The sequence below is a fragment of the Chiloscyllium punctatum genome, chromosome 27 (genome assembly GCF_047496795.1).
Source record: "Chiloscyllium punctatum isolate Juve2018m chromosome 27, sChiPun1.3, whole genome shotgun sequence".
In the NCBI taxonomy this organism is placed as follows: domain Eukaryota; kingdom Metazoa; phylum Chordata; class Chondrichthyes; order Orectolobiformes; family Hemiscylliidae; genus Chiloscyllium; species Chiloscyllium punctatum.
Window position 1 is genome coordinate 15,761,663 of NC_092765.1, and position 27,996 is coordinate 15,789,658.

General features: G+C 36.9%; 1 protein-coding gene across 2 annotated transcripts; it reads left to right on the forward strand.

The window, feature by feature from the left end:
* Window positions 1–27,996, forward strand: ak2 (adenylate kinase 2). Of its 2 annotated transcripts, none has more exons than XM_072548164.1 (7): window positions 1–229; window positions 3,916–4,041; window positions 6,279–6,389; window positions 11,489–11,583; window positions 12,625–12,697; window positions 14,153–14,348; window positions 27,226–27,996. In XM_072548164.1, exons 1-7 carry the CDS (start codon window positions 131–133, stop codon window positions 27,231–27,233), a joined length of 708 nt encoding a protein of 235 aa, XP_072404265.1. In that variant the 5' UTR covers window positions 1–130; the 3' UTR covers window positions 27,234–27,996. The 2 variants fall into 2 exon arrangements, with proteins under 2 accessions (XP_072404265.1, XP_072404264.1); XM_072548163.1 differs by lacking the exon at window positions 27,226–27,996 and adding an exon at window positions 18,086–20,244.

Below are 27,996 nucleotides of genomic sequence, written 5' to 3' on the forward strand. Positions count from 1 at the left end.
CGCTCCCATTCCGCTCCGCACTGAGTCGGCGCGAGGAGTCGGGAGGTAGCACGAGAGGAAGCAGCAGAAGTGGCGCGTGCGGAGCGGCGTTGGTTCCGGCGTTTCAAAACGAACCGACATCCAGCAAAACATGAGTCCCGGAGCTGGCAAGGAACCGAGAGCGAGTCATATCCAGAAAGGGATCAAGGCCATTCTGCTGGGGCCACCCGGGGCAGGGAAAGGCACACAGGTGAGGGGAATTGTGTCGACTGAGGGACGAGGGGGTCAAGTGTCTCAAGGCATTGGGGAAACAAAAAACGCAGAGCCTGATGAAGAGAAAGGGTTAGGGAGATGTGGAGGTAGGAATGGCTGCAGAGTGAAAAATAGGTCATTAGGCTGAATACCGGAATGATTGAGATCATTTTTCCAAAAAAATTAGATTAATTGTAAAGATTTGTACAGGTATGTTGCATAATGGTTCAAAATTCAGCATATTGAAAGTATATAGTTCTTTCTATATAGCCTATGGCACTTTCAATATAAGAGACATTTGTACATCCCATCGCAATCTACAGCATGAGGCGTTTTACAGTTTCCAGCAGTTATTATCCTTAGGCCTTTCGCCATATTTATGCAAATATAAACTGTCTGCTTTAACATAAATGCAGATTATACAAAAACATGTTTTTCATAAAGTACTTTTAAGTTAATTAAGTTGATCATATCCCAGTTTCATTGCCAGAATGGTATGTAACTTGCATGTTGGTAGAGGAGGGAGAATGCAGTTCTTCTAGCTCCATCATGGAACATCCATTCATCTGTATCCTAAATTTTAAATTTGGATAAGAAGGACCCTTTTAATTGATTAGATGGCCCATTTTAATATTTTTACAATAATAAAAGCATATTTTTCTACTTCAGATTTCTAAATTACTATATTATTTCCCAATTTTCACTGTAAATTGGGATTCCATTTGCTAAAATGGCCTTCATGAAAAATTTTTTTGTAGTGTTCAAGCATTCAATAAAGTTCTTAAATTATAGGATTCCTGAATCTTGGATTGAAACTTGTGTAGGCAAATTTCAGATTTGTAAAGTTAAAGTTTAAAAAGTAGAATCTTTTAAGCTAAAGTGGGATCTGACCAACTTAATTGCATTATGGTACTTTAAAAATTATGTCTGTATCAATCTGAATTTATGCTAGTCAGAAAGGACAATTTATGTTTTTATACTTGATGAGGAAAGGCCCAAGGATTTTGACTACTGAAAAATGAATTGTTTTTTCATTAACCACACCTAGCTAAATCTAACCTGGCTAAATCTTCCTTTTTTGAACATGTGGAGGCATCTCGAACTTGGGCACATAGTTACAGAATAAGTGAACACTCATTTTTAAACGGAACTATGAAGGACTTCTTCTCCCAAAGGGTGGTGAATGTTTAGAATTCTCAATGCCAACACTAGACATTAGCCTGAGATGTTGTGGAGTTGGATCATTGAAGAGGAGGTAGATTTTGAAATATCAGGCAATTGACAGCTATGCTAACCTCGATAAAATGTGGCGCTGCTGCCCGAAATATTGACTCCCCTGCTCCTCGGATGCTGCCTGACCTGCTGTGCTTTTCTCCAGTGCCATATTTTATTGACTCTGACTCAACAGCATCTGCAGTCTTCACTCTCCTAGCTATGCTGAGCTAGCGTGAAAGAGAAGTTGAGGCCTGGAGCCATGGTCTTGTTGAATGGTGGGTGCATGTTTGAGAAGTTTCTATTTCTATTATTCTTAGACGAATAAGGGCCTCACTTGGGCACCAGTTGGGCAATCCATATGCCACTGTCCAGCTGCTGGCAAGATGTGAGGATGGTGAAAATATATTGGTATGCCACCTGTTTCCTTCCTATGTCATTTTACCATCCACCCTACCTCCCAAGCTACTTTCAGAGGGCTAGGCCTACAGTTTTCATTGGCGAATACATGCAGCTTCCTCTTTACAAGATTGAGGCTGGATATGGTTTGGAGCGTATGGCTGCCCTGAAAGTCCCCAAATTTCATGAGAAATTCACTTGAGGATATCCAATCAGAAAAAACTTTAACCCCAAAGATAGAATGGAAGGCAATGGTGAGACAACTGAGACAAAGAATTCCTTGCAAATGAATTTGTAATCTAAAAAGCTGTAACTTCAGGAGCTATCATACTGTGGTGGGGGAACACAGAAATCTTACTGTAATTAATACTGTAAATTGTCAAGTTTAATTCTGAGATCCAAGGTGCTGTGAATAAGATTGTAAATGCCTTATTAAAATAACCCAACTTTGTACATATGCATTGGTTAAGCTACAGCTAATGTGTTTCCAATCTGTGCAAGTTGTGCTTACGCTAATGCGTTTTCACTTGTAGATGTGTCAGTTATTTTGAAAAAAAAAATCACCTGTCACAGCTAAAATGGGATAAGGGCCCTGATAATCATTTCCCACTGTTCAAGCCGTCACAAACTGCAGAAACGTATAAAATCCCAATGAAGCGACCAAAATTATCAATTTGTCTGACTGCTTTTGTCCTGAGTAGCAATTAACCACATTTCTTCAATAACACAAAAAAATTCATTTATTGTTTACTTAGCAAGAACAGTGAAAAAACATTTTTAATTTATGCAAACTTGAACTGTACTCTTTCAAAAACACAATTACAATTAGGAAACAGAAGGTAGACAGTTTAACACACACTATGGGTAGGAAAAGAATATGGGCAAGGTAAACAAAATTCAAAAGATCAAAAGTCCAGATCACAAAGTGCGTCAGTTATTTTTCTTTTAGTCGTTTTGATATTTGCAATGATGACACACTTGTCAGTTTTCGATTTGTTGGTCACTTATGGAGGGGGATGGGTAGAGAGAGAGAGAGAGAGATATTGATGCTTTCTATCTCGAGGCTTCTGAATGTCTCTTCTGCTCTGCTGCTCTTGGCACTAAACAGTATTTTAACACTTTGACATTCAACCAGACAACTGCTGTCACGTAGAATTCTCCATCATTCACACAACTTTATATGTGAACCTCACCAATTGGGTTTCTGCAGTGCCACTGTGCTGCAATGACTCTTGTTAAAGTCACAAGTGACATTTTGCTTCCATTTTCATAATATTACCCATTTTCACTACAGCCTCCTCCCACTTGCTGTTGCAACCATCAGCCTTTCGCAGCTTCAACTATTTCAATGTTCTCCTGGCTGTCCTCCAGTCTTGAGCATGCCTACTACGCTGCTGTCCTTATCTGAAGTTGCATTAAACCTGCTTCTGACCATGGACTCACAGCAACATGTGTTCCAGGAAAGCTTCAGTTGTCACATACTTTATCCTTTTGTTCAGATCTCTCCATGGTCTTAACAGATAATTTCTTGCAGCCTAGCGTGCTTCCTGAATTTCTTTTGCATCATCACCTTTGCCTGCCTTGTCTGAAAACTGTGAAGTTCCCAATCAAATATTTCCTGCTTCTCCATCTCTTTCCTTTAAAACAATTCTTAAAGCCTAACTCTTTGACAAAGATGTTAGTTACTTGTCTCTGTGTGGCTTGGTGTAAAATATTGATTTGGTATTACAACTGTGAAATGTCAAGAGATATTTTTTATTAAGTAAATGGCACTATATAAATTCAAGTTATTGATGGACTACAGTTTACATAGATAGCAAGGTTTCTTAGTTGCACAACTGTTTTCAGGGTCTCTGCATGTTAATTAGTGCCAGAATTTCAGAAGTTGCTACCAGAACTTCAGAGGCCCATGCACGAACTTCGGAGGCCCGTCAGAAGAGAAAAGATTTAGAGGGAACGTAGCTCAGAGGCATAATGTAATGCATTCAATCTCCTAAATTACTCTGAAGTAATTTTCTGGTGTTTCCTAATTATATATAGAGATACCTTAATTGCTCTCTCTTCCTCCTTTAGGCTCAAAGGCTTGCAGACCACTACAATGTCTGTCACTTAGCAACAGGTGACATGCTACGAGCAATGGTGGCATCAGGATCAGAATTAGGTCTGAAGTTGAAGAAGACAATGGATGAGGGCCAACTTGTAAGTGGTGTATAATAAATTGATTAACTTTGTTAACTATACTAAAATGCTAATACTTTTAGTTTGTGTTCTAAAATTATGTTTGACTTCTAAGTGCAATTTAAACTTTTATTTCCTGGTATCAAAGTGGTGACGAAACAGCTTAGTGTAAAACCTTATTAATAAAGATCATAAAGGTTGGTCCTTAATATTTCCTTGATTGAATTAGGTGATTTAGCCAAGGAAGAGATGGACAGTGGAGATGCAATGGCAAAAATATCTCTGGGCTAAGGCAAAGATAAAAAAACTCCCCAGAGTTGCTACACCTTATGTTAATTTTATGAGGACTCAGTTGAGCTCATGTGATGTCCTCCAAAACTGGTTGTCAGTTTTGTTATGCATAGAAAATGATCACCGTTGGGCTGTTGTGGTAGTTGTATCCCTACCTATGAGCTAGGTGGGCCTGGGTTCAAGTCCCTCCTGTTACAGAGCTTTGTCATTACACCTCTCTGAACATGGTGATTAGAAAATAGATATTATAAAAATCAAAATAGTCACTGGAATGAGTTACCAAAGGGTGCCTGGCACTCAAGATTAGTTCACAGTATTTCATTCTGTTAATCCATGAGGAGATACTAGGTTGTATTTAAAACAAATCATCTAACAGAAGTATCGTTTTTTAAGTAAAGGAACAAAGCTAACAAATTCTGTATTGTTAAAAGACATAGCAATGTTATTAGATAATATTATACTTTTTAACCACTAGCTATTCAAGTTCCCCTGAGCCCACTGGTTGTGGAGGTTCTTGAATATATACCAGTAAACATTCTATGCTCCTCCGCTGCTGCCCAGATGTAGATCAAGTCACAAAAGAGGGGCAGATACCAAATCATTCTTCTACATTGTGAAAATGTGCTTAGAGAAGCCAATTTAAATTTTATTGAACCTTTCTTTTTCTGCATGATAGTTTACATTTTCAAGATTTGTGCGTGTGTGTATATTGTATATGAGTGTGTGTGTGTGTGTGTGTGAGATCTACTGTGTACATTGTGCAAGTCATTTCTGCACACATGTTACATACATTTTGAGTTGCAAATGTCCTTGATAGTTTTTGCTATTTTTTCCTTCTTGAAGATTTGGCAATTTTTTTAGTTTATGGAAACAGGACACCTTTCAGTATTGTAACAAAATAAGTATCGATATGTGCAAGTTTTAATACCATTGCAGTACTCTCCCTCCTAATAGAGCCAACTTACAAATAGTTTATCCCAAAATATTTTATTTTTGTCTTAGCCGTGATAGTCATACTGTCAGTTCTATATCTACCCATTCCAGTTCTCAATTTGAACAATTCTCCTGACTCTCAATAAGTATTGGCAATTTTAGATTCATCCAATCGTACTTATTTTTATTATTAAGCTGCACTGTAACTTGTTGGGGAGGTTTTGCAATGCAGTAGGTTACACCCTATTTCTGATACAGCAGCTTTGGGTTCCAGTCCAACTTCAGGACATGATAGTTGCAGAAGATCAATCAGAAAATGACTAAACAGATTGATCATCAACCTACAAATCCTTCCATTGTACCTATGGTATATCGTAAGAGCGGGAGAGATTCCAGGACAGCCACATTGATGCAAAGTGGTGCCTCTCAAGCTATAACTTCGGAGTAGCAACCTATTCCAGATGAACAAAATGAGCAATGGAAACAAATGTAAGCTTGTGCTTTGTCAACCTCATGGGTTTCTATACGAGAGAAACCTTCCCAGTATAAGTACCTTGTTGTCCTGACGTACTTGTTATCTATTTATCGCTGTTAGGTATGTTAGGACCTTAAAGAGTGCAGCTTTTGTGACACTAGGCAAGTGTACTATAATACTGCAGTTCAATTGAAATTAACTCCATTTTATTACTGTACATATTTTTCAACAACAATTTTTGACAACGCATTTTTTAACAACATTTTTCAACAATTACTCGAAGATTTTTTTTGAAAAGTTCAAAATACCATTTTATGTCTCCCTTCTATATACATTATCTACCTCTCTAGTTAGGGAAGTCAGTGTGTGCACTTTTTAAATATCTTTTTTGATTAAACGTTTGTGGTTGGGAAATTGTGGCAATCATGCTTTCTTTTAATCCCAAAGTTAAGATACTTTCTTTAACAGCTCTCCATTTTAGCTTATAGAATGTTAGAAGGCACTAGAGCTTATTTTATAAATTTTCATGTCTGTAATTAGTTCTTGGTTATTTGTCTAGGTCAGTGATGAGATGGTGGTTGAACTGATTGATAAAAACTTGGACAGTGCAGCCTGCAAAAATGGATTTCTGTTGGACGGATTCCCTCGCACTGTGAATCAGGCACAGATGGTAGGTTAAGCTTTATTAAAATTGTATGACAGAGTGGAACATGGCCTTGTAGCATCATCAAAAAGCACTGCAATAAAAATATCCAGTTAAATTTGATTCGACTTGATGGTTTTATGAGAAATGTGCAGGGATTTAGTTTATTGCTGTCTTCTTATTTTGAGTTAATGTTGCTTTAGTTCCAAAGAATGTAGGAAATACAACTAAAATTCTTACAAAAAATATAATTAAGAGTTTAAAAATAAATTTATTTCAAGTGAAAGAGGATAATCCAGGAAAGAGTAGGGCCCATTAGTGACCAAGATGGGCAATCTGGAGCCAGAGGACATTGGTAGGGTGTTAAATGAGTAGTTCACATCAGTCTTCACTCTGCAGGAGGAGGATAGGGAAGCAAAATTTAGGAAGAGGAGCTAAGATTTTTGAGCACTTTGTCATAGGGCGTAAGGAGGTATTGGAGTTTTGCTGGGCTTTAAAGATGACAAATTCCCAGGTCCGGACGAGTTGTATCCCAGCTGCTTTGGGAGACAAGGGAAGAAATTGCAGGGTTTCTGAGCTGAATTTTTAATTCCCATATGGCCACAGAGGAGATAACACAGAACCAGAGAGCAGCTAATATAGTTTCACTTTTCAAGAAGGGTGGTAGAGATAAACCAGGGAACTACAGATGAGTGAGTCATAGATCAGTAGAAGGGAACTTATTGGAGAATTAATCTCCACTTGGAAAGGCAGGGTTGATCAGGTATAGCCAGCAATCCTTTCTGAGAGAGAGGTAGTGTGTCACATATTTTATTGAATTTTTCGAGATGACTAGTTGTGTAGATGAAGGTATACAGTTGATGTAATTTAAATGGGTTTTAACAGAGCTTTTGATGAGGTCCCACATGGAAGAGTGATAAGAAGGGGTCCACGGTAATTTGGCATGTTGGATCCAAAATTAGTGGTAGAAGACAGAGGGTGGTGGTAGAAGCCTCTTTGTATGACTGGAGGCTCTTGTCCAGTGGTGTACTGTTACGACACGGGGTAAACTCTCCTGCTTAATTTAAAACCAGCAACACAGAAAAGAGATATCCCTTGCAGTAATCTGTGAAAAGTCGAGTGGCCAAGAACTATGTAAAGTAAAAATTAACAACTTTATTTCTTAAAGTATATCAGAGAATGATTAACTAACCACTATTTACAATTTCTTTCTCAAACCTATCGTTTACCTTCCCTTCTATAATTCTAATCTAATAAAACTCCCAATTAAGATTGACAAAACAACACTTATCTCAAAACCAGGCAGCTGTAGGTTCTTGTCTTTGGATCTTCCTGTATCATCTTTTCTCCTTGGTAGGAATTTCTGTGTCACAGGTTACTGATTGAAAAGGTACTTTTAAGAGATTTTTTTCAAGCAGTCTGTTACATGCTAGGACTTGGCAGTTCTCCTCTCAACTGTTTTTTCCCCAGTCTTATACCCCAGAGCATCGGATTGTGTCATTGGCTTTTAAGATTGTCAATGTACTCAGTTTAAACTTTATTGGAAATTGGTATTTTTTCGGGGTATAATTTAAACTGGCTGAATTCAAATTTGTTTTTGTCTCCAGCAATGAACTAATCGAGTTGTTCGATTCAGTGTTACATTGTTGTCTTATTGAGAGCGCTTGGTTCTGTGTCTGGTAGTTTTGCTGCTTTTAACTCTCTTAAAGGTACACTCCTATCTTCACAACAGTACCACAGGGATCATTGCTGTATCCCCTGCAGGGGCGAGATAAGTACGTTTGCGGATGACGTAAAGTTTGGCTGGGTGTTTGACTGTGAGGAGGAAAATATTAGGTTACAGAAGGATGTAGAGAGATTGGGCAGATCAGTGGCATATTGAATTTAACCCTGACAACTTTGGAAGACGTGACAGGAAATCTCTCAATGAATAATAGGATAGTAGAATGCTCAGAGGAGTCTTTGTTGCTTGTCCGCAGATCCTTAAAGGCAGCAGTTCTAGTTGAGGAAACATGGGACACTTGCCTTTATCAGTTGGGCGTAGATTATAAGAGCAGGAAGGTTATCTTGGAGCTGTGTAAGATTTTGTCTCAACTGGAGTACTGTTGGCAGTCCAGCCACAGCACTATAGGAAGAATGTAATTGTACTGGAAGGGGTGCGAAGGAGATTTACCAGGATTGCCTGGGTTTTATCAGTTTAGCTATGAAGAGAGACTTGGACAATCTTGGGTTGCTTTCTTTGAAGCAGAGAAGACTGAGAGGGGACCTGATTAAGGTGTATAAAATTGTGGGTCATGGACAGGGTAGATCGATAGCTGCTGTTCCCCTTCCATGAAGGATCACAAACAAGCATAATTTTAGAGTGAAAGGCAGGTGATTTTAAAGTGGACTTGAAGGGGGACAAAATATCCACCCAGAGGATGGTGGGAATTTGGAATGTAGTGCCTGAGAAGATAGTTGAGGCTGGCAAAAAAATTCTTGGATGAGCATGTGAAATATCATAACATTTCAAGGCTATGGGCCAAATGCTGGGAAGTGGCAGTGTAGGTTGAGGGTAGCTTTTTATTGAAGCAGACTCAATGGGCTTAAGGGTCTCTTCCACAATGCATGATTCTCTGATAATAGTGTAGGCAATTATTTTATATATTGTGATTTTTTTTTTTGGAGTGAAATTAATTGACTTGGTCACTGTTAACAATCTGAATTTTCAGGTATCTTTCTCAAAACTTGGAGCTTACTTAAACATTTTTGAGAAGAAATTTATTTTCAATAGGCTACGTATTAGGAAATATAATGTAGCAATTGAAATCTAGTTCTAACTGGACAGTGCAAACAGCTACCCACAGTTAATCTTGATATCTTTACACCCAGTGTTTACAAGCATTATCTTACAATGAGTTTAAAATTGTAGGATGCTAATTTGTATGGGAGAAACAGTCACCATTTGAACAAACTTATTACATTGATAGATAAAATTCATCAATGTGTAAGTGTACTCAATGAAGGGAGTGTCACATAGAGCAAAAAAACCCTGCAATATAAAAGAAGTTGAAATCATTTTCTTATGGTTAGATTACTTACAGTGTGGAAATATGCCCTTCGGCCCAACAGGTCCACACCGACCTGCCGAAGCGTATCCCACCCAGACCCATTCCCCTACGTTTACCCCTTCACCTAATACTACAGGCAATTTAGCATGGCCAGTTCGCTTAACCTGCACATTTTTGGATTGTGGGAGGAAACTGGAGCACCCGGAGGAAACCCACGCAGACACTGGGAGAATGTGCAAACTCCACACACTCCTGAGGCAGGAATTGAACCCAGGTCTCTGGCACTGCGAGGCAGCAGTGCTAGCCACTGTGCCACCGTGCCGCCGTGTGGGAGTGGTAGTTTGAGTATCTAAAATGCTGATGCATAATGAATCATTGATGATAAATCCAAGAAGGCATTTGCCAATTTACAAAGCACAATAATTTAAGGGATTGTTTTGTTAATTGATGACTATTGTGAATGGGGTTTAATGGTAACATACATAACTCTAGGGTTTGGATTATTTAGTGAAGAGAAATTAAGAAAATAAAGTTATGGCCCCTTAACATATTAAATGAGTTAGTGTTAAATCTAATATTTTAACATTAGTGAACATTAATTAATTGATTTATTATATAGATACTTTTTGGAAAAACATCTTAGAAAAATCAGACTGGTTCCAACTATTTGCAGCTGTCATTCTATTCAGCACCTCAAATGAATTTCATAGTCCATATTCCTTTCATCACGAAGACTATTTATTGCCATTTCTGTCATGCCACCTATCTCCTACCCCACCTCACCTGTCACTGATACCCAAGCCATCTTGTCACCTCCAGTTTTGACTGTTCCACTGCTCTCCTGGTTCCTAGTTCCTAGTGCATTGATCCCATCTCTTCAGCTCACTGTTGGCTACCATGCCTTTAACCATCTAGGCTTCGCATCCTTTAATTTGCATTCTGGACCTTCTGTCTTTTCACCAACCAATTTTCCTTTTCTGGGAAGAAGAAATGGTTTTGGTCACCCCTCCTGAAATCCTTTGCTTGTTATACTCTGATTGCATCTCTATGAAATGCTTTTGGACATTTTCCTACATTAAAGGTACTATATAAACTTTAGTTGTTGTGCAAACTTTGTACCTTTGCTTCAGACTGTACAATGTGGGTGTGCCCTATGTGGGTTGATTTGTAACAAAGTACTGAAATCACAAAGCATGCTTATTACAACAGAAAGTGATGAAGCGCATTAGGCATTAATTAGGTATTAATCAATTTGTTTCCAATTTATTGGCTTGTACAGTAGTATAATTATATTTACCTGTTATGGCATTTTGTTTATGGATTATGCATCAATTATGGATTATGATTGTCCTAATTTTTACTGGAATTGTCTGAGTTCATCTACTTGAATTGTCTTAAGTGTTTTGGGAGGTGGCTGGGAGTGTGGGAGGGGAATGAGGAGTGGTGGAGTGCAGTAGCGGCAATGTCCTAGTAGTGTTATCATTGGACTGTTAATCCAGAGACCCTGGTAATGTTCTGGGGACCCAGGTTTGAATCCTACCGTTGCAAATGGTGGAATTTAAATTCAATGAAAAATCTGGAATTAAGAGTTTAATCATGACCATGAATCCATTAACCCATCTAGATTACCAACACCATTTAGGGAGGGAAAGTGCCATCCTTACCTGGTCTGGCATATGTGTGACTACACCCACAGCAATGTGGTTCACTCTTAACTATCCTCTGGGATTGGCAATAAATACTGGCCTAGCCAGTGGCACCCTCTTCCTGTGAATTTTTTTTTGAAAAAGTCACCTAAATGATCTACTGACGAATGGATGCCAGACAATTCCTCACAGTAAATGGAAAATTAATAGAAGTTGGAAAAGGAGTAAACATCTTATTCCAGGACTGCCGTCATAGAAGTCATTTGTGTTGTATTCATTCAGATTGAGATCTGGTGGAGAGTCAGTAGCCAGTAGGTGAAAAATTTAATTAACAGACTTAAAGTAGTGTTTTTGTACTGTCTGTCTTTTAAACTATGACATTGGCATGTTAACTTATGCATTATTTGAATATACTTTGCTCTTGACGTAGTTTGATCAACAATTGGAAAAGCGATCTGAGAAGTTGGACTCTGTGGTAGAGCTTAAGATTCAAGATGACTTGCTGATAAGCAGAATCTGTGGCAGGTAATACTTTTTTACTTGTTCATTCACAGGTTTGTTGCGTGATTTGTTTTACTCGATTAGCTGCAATTTGGATGATAGTTGGATTTTCACAATTACTTAACAAATTCAGCAAACACTGTTTTTAACTCTACCCTCTTTTTAGCCTACTGTACAAAGCCAATTCTAGTGTCCCATTTGGGAATGTTAAAGGATCCATTAGATGCAGCTGTTTCCTTTGCTGACCATGGCTGTCACCAGTAGGTCCACCTTATTAAGTTTGCACTACTGTCAGTTCCAAACATTGTTCCACAGGATCATAGTGCCTGTCTTTCTGTCTTTATCATGTTATGGCAGACAGTATAGAAATAACATTTAGTGGGGAGGGGTGGATTTCATGTGACAATTTTGTTTTTGTAAAAAATAAGTTTCTAAGACTAAATTTTAGTCAAAAAATAAGAGTTCAACTTTTACAAAGTTTATACAGAGCAAGGAATTATCATTTGAATGTGTATAAGAATTAGCAACCAAAATTAAGCAGTATATGTGTCCATTAAATTTTTGGGGTGTGTTAATACAAAAAAACTTAAGATTCTTAAAGGAGCTACCATACTTTATATCTTAATTCAGATCAAGAATGTCTGTCTAATGGATACATGCAGCCTGCATTGAACTTGAATTGAAATAAGAGTCTTTGGTTGATAAAAGTATTACTACTTTGTACCTTATTCAATTTAGCACTCCTGTTCCATTGGAGAACCTAATAGTGTTGAACAGTTTAGCTCTGAAGAGAGACTGGATAAGTTTGGGTTGCTTTCTTTGAAGCAGAGAAGACTGAGGGGACCTGATTAAGGTGTATAAGATAGCGGGGCATGGACAGGGTGGATAGAAAGCAGTTGTTCATTAAGCCTACTTAATGTTACCCAACTATTAAATGTAATTTGAGATGAAGTATTTGCTCTCCAGCAAAAAGACTAGTTTTTTAATGATTGTAAAATGCCAAATGCTAACTGTGTTGAGTTTTATGAGTAGAATTTTGTTGTGCAACCATTTGTTTTTTCACAGACTGATTCACCAGGCCAGTGGACGCACTTATCATGAATTGTACAACCCACCTAAGGTGCCAATGAAAGATGATGTATGTATCAAAATGGTCATGATTGGTTGTACACTATTCTTAGTATTAGGCAAAATAAATTATACGTGAGTTATTTCAAATTATGTATTCCGATGTACAAAAATGTTTCTCAAAATTAAAACTTTTCATGTGCATCTTACTGGTGTAAAATGAGAGTGCAGCAATCTCACAGTCTACAGACTCAGCAGGTCTTCAAAACAAATATGTTCAAATAAAGGAAATTTTTCTTCAAGCATTAATGGGTGTAGTTATCTCAGTTGGCTTCTGACTCACTTGCAATTAACAAATTCTTTGTTTGTAGATACAATAAAACTAGTTTAATAGTATCTTTGTGATTGCCTTCAGGTATCTAATGCTTGGGCTTCTTAAGTGTATATTCATCAGATTAAAATGGGGCTTTGAGTAGGAGTGTACTCATTTTGATGTACCCCTTCAACAGCTTATTCCATTGATTTGAGAAGCTGTGTAGACATAGAGGTGTTAACGTGGGTAGAGGGGCACTTCCCACTCCAAACTCAACAGGCTTAAAATTCAGAATTAGTTTAAAATCCTCTACTTGCAAAACTACATCCACAATGTATGCCTCTAATATAACTTCTTCCAAAGATATTGGGGACAGTTACCTGTTCCTGCTTTTATTTTCTGTGGTATTAAGAAAAATAAATCTAAATATCTCAAACTTGTAACCTCCGCCAAAAATTACCTGTGCAAGCTTAGATAATAAAATTCCTTTACTCCCAAGCATTCTTCCATACAATTCATGGAAGGTTCTTGACAGTTAAATAAATCTTGCATTTATACAGTTTTTGATGCATCAGTTTCGGTATTGAAGATCGACTAAGTGTTGCGCCTTGTTATTTTTGTACCTGGGTGATGGCAAGTTAAAAGCCTGCATTAAAACAATCAGCCCACTGTATTGACTTTTAGCTACTAGCCATGAATTTTCATTTATAACACTGGCTTCATAGTCTGGGTGGAAGGCTGTTTCTGGCAAACCTTTCAGAATGTAAGGACTCAAAAACTTTTTCTGTAAATATAATGCTAACATTATTTCTTTTCAACCCTGGGCAATATTGTGCTGACAAAGTCTCATTTCAATTTGTATGAAGCAAGTTTCCCCTTGTGGGTGTAACTTCTGCAGAGTATGAAATTAACTGATAAAATCAAAAGATTGTAATGGGTGTTCTCTAAACAATCCAGTTCCTGGGTGTATAAATTGGAAGTGACCTGGAATTGACTGCATGAAGGAGGCAAACATATGCTTCGATTCATGTCTCCAAATTTTTTCAAGTTTGTATTTTTTACTGGCCTCTAGATTGTGATGGACAAATTGTCGTATCACACCCCAAATTGTGTGTGCGTACTACTGTATTAGAAGAATTATCTTTGAGTGTTCTGAGATTCATTTTGTGAAATGTGGTTACTAATTAATATATTGTTTGTTTCTATTCTAAGGTAACCGGTGAACCTTTGCTAAAACGTTCAGATGACAATGAAGAAACATTAAAATCTCGTCTTTCTGCTTACCACACCCAAACCAAACCCCTCATTACATATTACCAAAAGAAAGGGCTCCTTACAGCTGTTGATGCCACACAGCCTCCTGATGTTGTTTTTTCTACTATTCTAGCTGCATTCAGTGGAGCTGCATGTAAGGACCTGGTTATGTTTGTTTGATTTGTTTATATGCTGTCAGATTTAATCTACTGCATTATTGACAGGTAATTTCTCATCTCAAGTTTTATTTTGGGTAATGTGATCATGACAGTTGTTAAGAGGTAATTTGGAAGGATGAAGAAACTTATCCCCTTGACTTCAGCTTTATTATCACTACATTTTCAAAAATATTTAAAAGAAATATCTGTATCAAAAAGCGCTAAAGATTGCATTTGGTACCTCAGGCTGCAACAACCAGACTTGCTGTCATTTTCACTTGTTGCTATTTTAGCAAGGTCTGGGAGGTTGAAATAGCTTGATTTGCCAGTTGGTCAATTCAGATCCAATTTTTCTGATTCAAAGCAGTCTTTCCAAATGAAACTGATTAATCTATAATTTCTAGTTGGTGCTTCAACTTCCATAAAAGAATCATAACATTTAATGCATACTGAGTGTAAAATATAGCTAAAACGTAAAAATGATTTACTATCAAATTTAACAAGCTGTGTTCTCTCTGTGGTCAAATGCAATTGACAACATTGCATTTAGTCTACATTACACGGTCTAAACTGATTTGACAACATTTGAGTGCACATGTTAAAAAGAAATCATTTTTCAAGTAAATAGTGGATTGGGAATTCATTTACAGGAACTAATCAATTTAGTGTGTCAGATCACAAATTGTCTTAAGTTATGGTATCCTCTGCATCTGTCAGTTTGAATTGAAAATGGATCATTCTGGTTTAGTTATTCTAAACGTTAAATTAGAAATTACTTATTCTTTGGGAGAAATGGTATTTGATACAATATTATTAAATGGAATCATTAATGTTCTGTGAAAAATTCAGCTCAGTAAATTTTAAAATGTATAAAATCAACATCTAAACCTATTAACCTGTCAAAATTATGATATTTATTTTTGTTACCTTTTTTCTGTTTCCTGTTTGGGTTATCTCAGAGGTCAGAATTTCCCAACAGTGAGCTGCCCTCTTTTCTCCTTTGATAACTGGCACAATTCTTTGACTGTTTACAGACTTATAAAACTTATTTCACTTTAAATAACATTTCTGAATGAAAAATCTATCATGCTGCAAACTAATACTCTTTATTTCTGTCAAGGATTTTTACTTTGAATATCTATGCCTATTCCTCAGCACACTGATCTCATGTTTTTCTGCCCTTAAACATTTTGCTTCTGACAATTATGGATAACTGGTGGCCTACAAAGTCAGCATAATACACTGATCAGAAAAAATAAACCTTTTTATAGTAACTAAATGGATGAAATGGTGAGTACAACTTACTGCTGAAAGTGGGTTTATTTTCGATTTGAAGTGCAAAGAAACAACTATACATTATTAGTTACAAAGTAGATTGCACAGTTGTACAAGGGGGCCTTCATTCTTCATGTAATGTTGTCTAATGCTATGAAGCAATTGTCCAAATTAAAATTAATGAAAATTAGGATTACTTCTATTTCAAAAAGCAGTAGGATATCCTTTTCTCATTCTGTGAGGTCAATGAAAGTGTGTCCTGATTTAAAATTAGTATTCTACAATTCATCATGTATTTTATAATTATGTAGTTGCGCCTGAGTTTCTACTGACTAGACTAGCTCTTGATTGTCCCATGGTGCATTGCTAATGATTGATCTAAAGACCTTTTTGATTTGTTTTGAACGTTCTTTCAAAGCCCAGTGAATATTTTCATGGTTGTTTTAAGTTTTGTATTTCTAAGAAAACTTTGAAGTGAATGTAGTGGCTGGCCATTTCAGTTTTGCATTGTTTGAGATGCCACTTACTCACATTTCTAATTTGTTTATAATTTGTTTGCACTTTTATAAACTGAATCCAGAAGTAATCAATTTTTTAAAAACTGGTGAAACAAGCAGGCTTTCAGCAAATGTGGAGAGAGATTCAGGGGGACCGTTCAATTTGATTAGCCCTATATCAAAGCTTGAAAAATGCTATCGATATAGCAAGTTTTAAACAAGTGCCGAAGTGAAGATGAGGGAAAGAATAAAGCAAGATAAATTGAATGATAAACTGGTTGATGGATTGGTACTAGGCAAAAAGATGATAATGGGGGAATTATACACATGTTGGATCTGGAGTAGGTGTAATGAGGAATAGCAAAATTAATAACCAAGGCTGCCATTCAGAACAGTGGGGGAGATGTTAGGATCTAAAATGGTTGAACTTGTTTTTGAGTCCAGAAGGCTATAAAGTGCTTAATTGAAAGGTGAGTTGCTATTTCTTGAATTTAGTGTTCCTTTGGGGGTATTAGATGGTGGGGTGGAGAAAAGAGACCAGAGTTGGAAGGACAATTTAAATGACAGATGATCAGAAGCTCAAAATTCTGCTACTGGATTGGGTGGAGAAGTTCTGTAAGTTGGTCATCCAGTCTACATTTAGTGTCTCTAATGTAGAGGTGACTACATTTGAATAGTGAATACATATTTCACTTGTGCATCTTTCTATTTAATATAACTATTTCAGCTGATAGGTGGGTTGTGATGCTATTTGTAGGAAGTCATGAGATAAGACAATTGTTACATCTGTTGTAGATGTGTGGGGGGATAAAGTGGGAAGGGGAATGGCTTTTGATGTTCAACAGAGTAAACCCAAGAATGGCAGTGTGAACAATTCCTTTAGAATTCTGAAAGAAGTAGGGACCATGGATTTTGTGATGCATCAAGCTAGGGCTGTTAGAACTTGCAGACGATAATCTATTGTGTGGTTTATATTGTGGAGAGTGGGGAAGTGGAAAAGTCTGTCATATATCTAGGTGGGAGAGGAAAGGTTGAAAGCAGAAGTGCAAGGAAATGTCATGGTTGAGATAGTTGGCACCCATCGTGGAGAGGGATCCTTGGTCAAGGAACATATATCAGTTACTTTGGTACAAAAGATGGCATTGAGAGACAAAATGCAAGAAGGTGGAAGAAACTGGGAGAATGGAATAGAGTCCTCTCAAGTTGTAGGATGAGACAACGTGTAGCACAGAGCTGTGGGAATCAATTTTAATGGATTAATTAATATGGATTCTGCTTGTCCCAGAAATAAAGCCAGAGATGTCAAGGAAAGGAAATGTCAGATCAATCCAGACATCTTAAAGCTAGATCCTGAACTGTATACATCACCAATAAATGGTGCAGGTTTCTAACCTGCATTGTGACCTTCAACCCTGCAAAGTTGGGGCTAATTTGGCTGTGCTGGATGACAGATGGCCATCCTGTTCATAACAAACTGATATTTCTATCTTTCTCTAAATTTGTTTAACTCTGATCAGGAAGGTCTTTTAAAAAATAGTTTTTAAATCTGTGAACCTGTAACTTGTTAAAAAGCTTTGTTTATCACAGCAATGACACACTACCTTTCCAACCAAAACAACATTGTATATATCTTAATGTTTAATAGCAACTGCTCCAATAAGACCTTAAACCAGAGTATGGCATCTGATTGACCTTCCTAGTAAAGTACTATTTACTTCAATAAAATTTTAATTTCATTTCATGTGGATCCATGAGGGCCTGCCTTGATTGTACAGTAAGATCTTTTTTCTCATATTTGGTATCAAGATACTCAAGTCTCTGCATAAAGATGCAAAATTTAAGGTTTAGATATTTCTTTCTGGTTCAGGTTTACTGATAGTAACGTAGTGATCAAAAATTTTATTTATCATTACTGTGATCTAATAGAATCAGTGAAATAATATGTATTGGATTTTCTTTAGCTGAGAAGTGGAGGCTTGGTCTGTACTGAGCGAGGTGACCTTTGTCTTCTTCCTTACTGGAACTTCCTGGATGATCTACCTCTCAAATTGTCTTCAAGGATTGTATGATTGTTAACAGAATTGAATTTAAGTGCTATTTTCTTTTAAGAAAATTGAGCACTAGAACAAAATAAAAACAGAAAAATAAGTGAAACAAAAAACAAGAGAAAACAGCATGTCAAATAATATAACTGGAGATTTTAGAATTATTTGTGCTGTGGATAAATTAATGACAGTTTAATTTCAATGTAGAGAATGATTTTCTGCTGTGGTTCTGGTTTTTATTTTTGTTTCAAATGAAAGCTATTTTCATCCTTTGTTACTTGATTTTGTTTTTGTGACATTAGTCATTAAGTATTTGCAAAATTAACTCCATGGCACATAATGCTAAGTCTCAGATTTTTACTTTTAGGGCTTGTCTGTAATCCTGTTCTGAGAGTCTGGCGTCCACCAGATTCCACTATCCCTAAGTAATTTTCTCTCCTGCACAATATCTTATTTTTCTGCCCAGCTCTGAGTCTAGTGACCATTACATTGTTTCTGATTCTGGTAGGCCTAAAGGAGAAAAATAACTTTTGGCAGAAATATAAACTTAACTCTATTTGGGAAGTCTTAAAATCTAAAGTTCTACTTATCTAATTAATGTATCCTGTTCCAAAATTTAGAATTTAATATTTTTGATGTAATTCAAAGACAAGATTGAGAATTTCTTTTGCTTTGTAAAAGAGTTAAAATAAAAGTGAACCAATGAAGTTCATTCTGGAGTATTCAAATTTATTTAATTGATGTGATTGATTTCATTCTTTCAAGTAGACGTAATTTAACTGCATTTCTAATTAACTTGTGTATAAGTTGAACAGTTATCCTTATCTAGGAATATTTTTGTTTGTATCTTCACTTTAATTGTTTCTGCCACTGGTATTGCTGTTATTTTAGAGCATTCAGATGCATTACATTGAGTACCAAATTTGAAAACAGTAAACATGTTTACTTCCATCTGCTTCATTGTTCCCCATATCCTGACATCAATAACTAGTCACCAATGGACAGAATGCTAGACATAAAAATTAGGGGTATGGGATAAACTCAGAGTCCATCCAGCATACTCAAAAGTTGCATATTTCTTTATAACCTGCTGCATGATGTTGTTCACACTTTTTTGTATATTGTAGTGATTGATGCATCAGCCCGTTAATGTGTATTCTATGTATTATTTCCTAATCGTGCATCTCTTTTAATGTATGATCAGTTAAAGGTTGTTACTTTCAAAATTGATTAAATTTTATTAGGTTGTGATTTTGGATTTCTTTCAAGAACAAATTAGATTAAGAAGTTAGATATCTAAACTGCTATTACTGAGAGTTGGAAAATGATTGTTCCAGCTCCTGACATGCCATTGCAATATTGGTTAGGTATCTTATGATTCCCTTATAATTTTACAGCAATTATCTCTCTCTGAAACTGTTGTCAGACTTGAAATTTAACTGTGTGCTGGAGTGATGTTGGGAAACCTTAGCATAGGTTCACAGAATTAACGCAAGTGTTTTTAGAAACATAGTCTACCTTTCTTTATTCTGTTTGCATTCATACCCTCAAACAAATTGATGTGCTAAAAATGTGACTGCCAGATCTTTTTAGGGAATGTATAATCAAATCCCTGGAGTGCCATTGATGATTTGAATTGAGTAGTTACCTGGGTTAGTTTGGTAACAGGATCTAAGCTTCTAGTTGACTTTGAATCAATGACACAGGGCTTCTCCTTAATGGAGAGTTTATGGATTTCTTCTTAGCCACACTGTTTTCATTCAACTCCCCTGTACAGTCTGCACCCTCTTTATAAAAGAGATGTTTTAATCAACTTGTATGGACATGCTAAAACAAAGCTCTGTAGCAGGTGGAACTTGAATCCAGACCTTCTGAACCAGAGAAGGACAGTGCACCCATGCACTGGTTCAACTACTGTACCATAATTAATGAATTAATACTGATCACCTGTTTACAGTTAACTATGTGAGATAATCATCCATGAGCTGTTTACTAAAATAATTTTACATTAGCATTTATCTTTATTGTCTTGTGTATTAGTTGTTACCAATTGCCAATAAAAATTACTGATATCAGGTATTTATTGGTGGACATTAATGACTACTTTTGTTTCAAACGTAGAGTCCACTTGTCAGATTTAGGGCCATAAAACTTGGGAGCAAGAGTGGGCTGTTTGGCCCTTTGAGCCTGCTCTGCCTTTGGACAAAATAATTGCTTATCTGTTTGTGGTTTCAGTTTCTGCCCTTCCTATAATTCTTGTCTCCTTTCTCTACAAAAATTTGTCAAATTAGAATCATAGAGTAATAGAGCACAGAAACAGATCCTTCAGTCCAACTCATACATGCTGACCAGACATCTCAATCTCAACCTCAATCTGTCCTAATCCCATTTGCCAGCATATGGCTCATATCACTCTAAACCGTTCCTATTCTTATACCTATCCACATGCCTTTTAAATGTTGTATTTGTGTCTGCCTCCACTACTTGCTCTGGCAGCTGCTGCCATACACACACCACCCTCTGCATGAAAACATTATCCTTCAGGTCCTTTTTAAACTTCTCCCCTCTCATCTTATGTCCTCTAGTTTTGGACAACTCCACCCTAGGAAAAAGACCTTGGATATTCACCTATCCGTGCCCTTCATGATTTTATAAATCTCTATAACCCTCATTTCTTAGAGTTCAACAGAGTAGATGAAGGAAGGATGCTTCCTTAGGCTTGAGATTAACGGGGGGCTTGCAATTAGGTTTCAGAATAAGAGACACCATTTAGGATTGAGGTAAGGAAGAATGTCTTTATGTTTGCCCATGTTTGTCTTCAATGTTTCCTTCACTGCCTTATGTAGAGAATGCTACAGGTTCACCATCCACTCAATTTCTCATCACTCCTCAATGGCCCACCCATATTCTGAGGTGTGACCCCCCCACCCCCCCCCCCGTTCTAATTTTCCACCAGATGGGGGAAGCATTGTCCTTACATCCTGTCTGCCCAACTCTGTTTGATATGTTTCAACAATATCCCCTCATTCTTCTAAACGCCAGTGGATACAAACCTGGTCAACCCAATCTCCTCATGGCAAGCCTGCCATTCCTAGGAATCAGTCTGGTGTTCTTTCCTGTACTCCCTCTCTGACTAGTATTTGCTTCCTTGGATAAGAAGATCAAAACAGGAGATAAGGTGTAGTCTCTCTAAGGCCCTGCACAACTGCACAAGCAGCCCTGCACCTGTACTCAAATCGGTTTGCAATGAAGGCTAACAAACGTTTGCTTTCCTAACTGGTAGCTGTACCTACATGTTTGTTTTCAATGACTGGTGTGCTAGGGCACCAAGGTCCCTTTATGCATTAATATCCAATTTATTACCAATTAAACAATACAAAATTGGACAGCTTCACATTTATTTGTATGATACTGCATCTGCCAAGTATTTGCCCACTCCCCTAACTTGTCGAAATCACCTTGAAGTTTCTTCATGACTCATAAATCTTTCTAGTTTGTGTTATCAGCAAAATTGGAAATGTATTTAATTTCCTCATCCAAATCATTGAGATTTGTTGTGAATAGCTAGGGCCAAAACGCTGATCCCTGTGTTACCCTACTATTTCCAAAAAGATTTATTTATTCCTACTCTTTTTTTTTCTGTTTGCTAACCAATTCTCAATCCATACTAATATTTTATTCCCAATCCCATGTCCTTTAACCCTTGCATCCTAACTCTTGCGTGGACTTTTTCAAAAGCTTTCTGAAAATCCAATTCCGTTGTTTCCCCACATAACTCAAAATATATGTGCTCAAAAATCTGAGGATTTGTCAAACATGATTTCCTGCTCATAAATTCATGTTGACTTTGTTTGTTTCTGTTGATAGTCTCATACCGGTGGTAGAAAATAACCAATCTGTAATTCCTGTTCTGTCCCCTCCCTCCTTTTTTAAAAAGTGTAGTTATATTTGCCAGCCTCTAATCTGGGACTGTCCCAGAATCTCCAGAATTTATCAAAATGACAACCAATGGATCAATTATTTCCATGGTCATCTCCTTTCGTATCCAGGATGTAGATTATCAGGCACTGGAGATTTATCATCTTTCAGTCCCATTCATTTCACCAGCATTCTTGTTTACTGATGTTAATTTCTTTCAATTATCTTTCTCAGTAGAACCTTTGTTTCCCCATTGTGTGGTATGTTAATTCTGTCTTTAGTAAAGGTAAAACGTTTTTTTTAAATGCTGTACTATTTTCTTGTTGTCCACTATGTTCTTCTATGTTTCCGTTTGGCAAAGCCATGTTGACTCTATCTGATCACATGATTTTCTCAGTATCCTGCTTTAACCTTCTTGATAATGGATTCTAGCAATTTCCCTCTGACAGATGTTAGGCTAATGGGCCTACCATTTCCTCCCTTTTCTCCCTGCCTTGAATAAAATGTTGCATTAACAATTTTCTAATCTGTTATACTATTGTAGAATCTACATAGGACCATACAAATTGGGAGAATGAATAGCTCATTCAACCTTTCATAGCTGCTTATCCATTCAGTAAGGCTTTGGCCAATCTGTTTGGAAGGAATTTTGAAAGTTTAGAACCAGCGAATCTTCTATCTGTACATTTGAGGCCAAACACAAAATACCTATTCAACACCTTGACATTTTCTTGTCTTTTGTAATCAGTTCCCCAGCCTCATTCTTTAGAGGATGACCACTAACTTTTTTTTTCTCGTTTGAAGTACTTGTAGAAATGTTTACTATTTGTTTTGATATTATCAGATCCTGTCTCTTATACTGTATTTATCCCTCTTATTTTGTTCTTTGGTTCTTAAAATCTGACCGAGCATTTTCTTTCTAAATTTGCAAAGTGTTTCTTTCAGTTTGATACTGGTCAGAGTATTGAGAACAGGAGTTAGGAGGTAGTGTTGCGGCTGTAAAGGACATTGGTTAGGCCACTGTTGGAATATTGCGTGCAGTTCTGGTCTCCTTCCTATCGGAAAGATGTTGTGAAACTTGAAAGGGTTCAGAAAGGATTTACAAGGATGTTGCCAGGGTTGGAGGATCTGAGCTACAGGGAGAGGCTGAACAGGCTGGGACTGTTTTCCCTGGAGCGTTGGAGGCTGAGGGGTGACCTTAGAGGTTTACAAAATTGAGGGGCATGGATAGGATAAATAGACAAAGTCTTCTCCCTAGGGAGTTTAGAACTAGAGGGCATAGGTTTAGGGTGAGAGGGGAAAGATATAAAAGAGACCTAAGGGGCAATGTTTTCATGCAGAGGGTGGTACGTGTATGGAATGAGCTGTCAGAGGAAGTGGTGGAAGCTGGTACAATTGCAACATTTAAGAGGCATCTGGATGGGTATATGAATAGGAAGGGTTTGGAGGGATATGGGCCGGATGCTGGCAGGTGGGACTAGATTGGGTTGGGATACCTGGACGGGTTGGACCAAAGGGTCTGTTTCCATGCTGTACATCTCTATGACTCTACAATCAGCCATGGAGAATGCATTCTTCTCATGACTCCTTTCCATATCTCCTTAAGCATTTTTCACTGCATTTTTATTGTCCTACCTTTTCACTTAGTTTCCAACTTCTCTTTTGCTGGTTCTGCTTTTATCTCCTTACCACATTTTTATTCAGGTTTAAAGCACTTGTTATAGACCTACACTTCTCTTAAAATGGAATGTAATCTTTTGGAAATGTTAAATGTACTTCAATATTCAGGTCCCAGTTTTGGTCACCCTGCTACTGTTATCTCAGTAATGGCTATTGGATAATATATAGAAACTTTAGTTATGAGGGTAGATTGAAGATGTTGGGACTACTCTTACAGAGAAGAACATTAGGAGGCAATTTCCAGAGGCTTTCAAAATCATGACTGGGGTGGACAGAGTAGGTGGGAAGAAATTGTTCCTGCTTGTAAAAGAAGAAAGAACAAAAGAGCATAGATTTAAAGTAATTTTCAAAAGAAGCAAGGGTGTTATGAGAAAAAACTTTTTCACTCAGCAAGTAGTTAAGATATAGAATGCACTGCCTGAAAATGTGATAGAGGTGAGTTCAGTTAAGGCATTCAAAAGGGCACTGTACAATTTGGTTATAAATAATGTGCAAATGTATCAGGGAGGAGAAAGCAGGAGCTTGGCAATAGGTAGTAATGCTCATTTAAAGATCTGGGGCAAGCATGATATACTGAATGGACCCCTACTCAAGACTTCTGTAGTTTATTTTTATCTAATAGCAATTTATTCATTTTACAAATCCACACACACCCACATACAGAGCTTTTCATTCTGACTCTTTACCATAACCTCTGATTTTTCTGCTAGTGCACTATTAATTTTGTATTTTTAGCCTCTCATGAGGGGCATAATTTTAAGGAAGGTTTAGAGGAGATTTCAGCGGTAGGTTCTTTACACGGAGTGGTGAGTGCATGGAATGCACTGCCAGTAATGGCAGTAGAGTCAGATACATTAGGAACATTTAAGCAACTCTTGGATAGGCACTTTGAAGATAGTACAAAGAAGGTAATTAGGTTAGAAGGCCAGCCCAACATCGAGGGCTGTACTGTTACTGTCACACTTTGGTTATCATTATCTAATTCACTACTCTATTCTCTTACTTCATTGTTTCCCTTTGATCTATCAAATCTCCTGTTTCACGGTCCCTTCCCCTCAGTATTTAGTTCAAAGTCCTCACTACTGCCCAGTTCTTTGACTTACCAGAACACTGGCCTCAGCACAATTTTGGTGAAGTCTGGCCCGAAATGACAGCTACCTCTTTATCCAGTGCCCCATAAGTTGAAACCCATTTGTCCCATGCTAGTCTTTGAGGTATGCATTCATTTCTCTAATGTGAATTAGTCTACATTATTTTACTTGCGGCTTAAAAACACTCAACTTTCTACTTTATCCCCTAACTGTTTGTAATCCCTAAGCAGGACCTCTTGCCTAGTCCTGTTCATGCTGATGATATCCCATGGCCCAGAGCAACTGGATCTTCCCTTTAACGGTGTAAGTTCTTCTCCAGTTCAGAACTGATGACCCAATCCCTGTCACCGGCAGGCAATAAAACCTAGACCCCTGCTGCCAGCTGGAGAATGATCTTCCTAACATGTCCCATATGACAACACAGTCCTAATAGCCCTTACTTGAATGGCTTCTTGTACCGTGGAACCATGGTGTATTTACAAGCTACCAGAACCTCAGACCTGTTGGACAATTGCAAAACCTGAGACAACTCCACTTCTTGGTCTTATTTATCACACTTCTGTCCTTTCTCACATATATAGCGCTAAGTTTCTGATCGACATCGATGTTATTCATTTCTCTGTATGTTGAAATAGCTCCCTTTTTCTGGACGACGTGCATATTTTAATCTTTGACCCTGGTGCTCTCATTCTATTTCATTCTGTTCCTCCTTTTGATGAATCTTTAATCATTTATTTTCTATTTTAATTGTTTGGATTTATTTTGCTTCCATAGTTTTTGGATTTTTCTGTATTAGTACTCTGGCACTTATTTCAATGCTAACATTTTAGTTTACTATTTAATTGGTCCAGACAAACAGATGTTTTTAATTTTGGCCTATTTCCAACCAAGAAAAGCAATTAAAAGTGTATTTTTCTGCCATTTTCAGATTATTTCCCTATTTCTTCCTTGGGCACTTCAAAACTTTGTGTTCACTTGTTCAAATTGCATTTTGTCATTCTGGAGAGTGCAGGTTTTCAGATTTGCAAAAGGACACTGATAATTGTTTCTATGGATGCAAAAATCATTCTATGTTTGAGGCTTCAAAAACGAATATTTCAGTCATTGAGAAGGGTTTTTAGTCTCGTTGTGGAATGCAACATTTATTTTTCTGTTTTGCATCGTGTTAGGAATGGTTTTGCCAACATTACTACTCAGCGATGCTGAAAAAGAGGGTTGTGATCTATCTTAGTAGAAAGGTGATCCAAGCCTGGTCCAATCTGAAAGAGAAATTGAAAAGATAAATTGTATATTGCAGATATATAATGTCTTTCAGAATCTTGATGCAACAAACTACTTTTCAAGTGTATCATTGTTGTAAGGTGGGATTCATTTCAAAAGGCCACACTTTTTTTAAAAAACCCTTCAAAATTTAAACTAAGGCTAACAACAGTAACTAAGAAAAATGATAAGAAGTGAGTAAAGTTAATGTTTTAATAAAAATACTCAATCATTGTTCAAGTTTATACGTATACAGCTGTTAGTTTTGTACAGGAACATTATTAAATAAATGCAGCGAATGAATTGGAAAGATCAGAAGCAGTGAAGAAAAAGACAAATGGATGCAGACAAAGGACATAACTATAAAAGTCTCGGAAAGCAGAGACAGGTACAGCAGATTTCTTCGAACTAGTGTAATGATAATAGAAGCTATTGCAGTTGATTATATAACTACATCTTGGCATTTTCTTCCGTTCCCCCCCCACCCTCCCATAATGATTACCCATTATGCCTTTGTTCAATAATTTCAGTATGGCCTGGTTTCAAAAGACAATTATAGGAAAACTTCTCAGTTTAATATAAACCGTATTTGCCATTTACAAAGTGAATACAAATGTCTGAATTATGCATGTGAATTAATTTTAAAAATAAACCACCTTGTGGAGGATGTTGTGGTGATGTCTGTTTCTTTGAGACAAAAAATAATGATTTTTGTCCTGAAAGCAGAGCCTGTTAGACTGGGGAGGATGCTTTTCAAAAACAAAAATCTCTGGCTTTTATAGTTGTTGAGAATTTAGTTGACTGAAATAAAGGGGCTAAAACTGGTGTGAAAGTAATATCAATGCAAACTATATGCCGTTAGTAAAAAATATTTGCATATACATGAGTGAACATGAAATAGTACACACAAATGGTATGTAAAAACACAGATAAAAAGTATGGTGTATATGTTGACTTCAATATTACTGTAATGGTTTGTCAACTGTTTCATATGGTTATCTGATTGTGAGCTATCTGATGCATCTCATCTGATGGTCAAGGACCTAAAATTGTGTCAACGATTTGTTTAAATTAAAATTTACTTAACCCTTTTTTGTCTCATTTCAGCCATCTGAAAATTATGATGCCCGAGACACACTTTTCCCAGCCACCAATGTGCCAACAATCAAGTTTTATTATGTCAAGTTTACATAATGTTGAAGGGGATGGTGGTGGTAGGTTACAGAATGTAGGAGGGGATGTTGGTGGGTTATGAAAGTGCAATTCCATTTTAAAATTCTGGTTTGTTATTATTGGGATTTATGAGGGCTTTTCAGCAATCAAACTTTTAAACCATTTCATTTTATTGATCATATAATAGGAAAAGGAAGTATTTGTGGGGGTAGTGTGAAATCTAATTTTGTGTAAAAATCCTGAGCTAATTACTGCCCACTTTTTTTTCCTTGCTCTGATAAAAGTGCACACAGTATTATACTTTTTGGGGTCACTGTGTAATGAAGGGCATGACTGATACTAGTATCAAATGCTTTTCAAAAAGAATATTCATTATGATTGAACAATAAAGTTAAAATAGTTGCATTGACTATGGTATTATTAGAGTTTGGTCCAGCTGATTACAGCTCAGTTTTAATATTCATGTCAATAAAAAGGATAATTCATCACTGTTATTTTCATTTTATAAATATATTTTTACTAACTTGGAGATGACTATTTTTGAAATGCATAATTCAGAATTGATCAATCATGATGAAATATTGTGTGCAAAGGCAATTTAACTGCGAGCATAGTTTTGAAGTGTGTGCCGAAAGAGATTGGACATTTCAATCCTTTTCAGTATGAAATCTAGAATTCAATAAATACTAGTGTGGCTCAGCATAA

Excerpts from the sequence above, each read along its gene's own strand:
- ak2 (XM_072548163.1), top strand. The coding sequence starts at position 131 with ATGAGTCCCGGAGCTGGCAAGGAACCGAGAGCGAGTCATATCCAGAAA. Across the intron at positions 4,042-6,278 it reads CAATGGATGAGGGCCAACTT|GTCAGTGATGAGATGGTGGT; the intron begins GTAAGTGGTGTA and ends TTATTTGTCTAG. Across the intron at positions 11,584-12,624 it reads ATAAGCAGAATCTGTGGCAG|ACTGATTCACCAGGCCAGTG; the intron begins GTAATACTTTTT and ends GTTTTTTCACAG.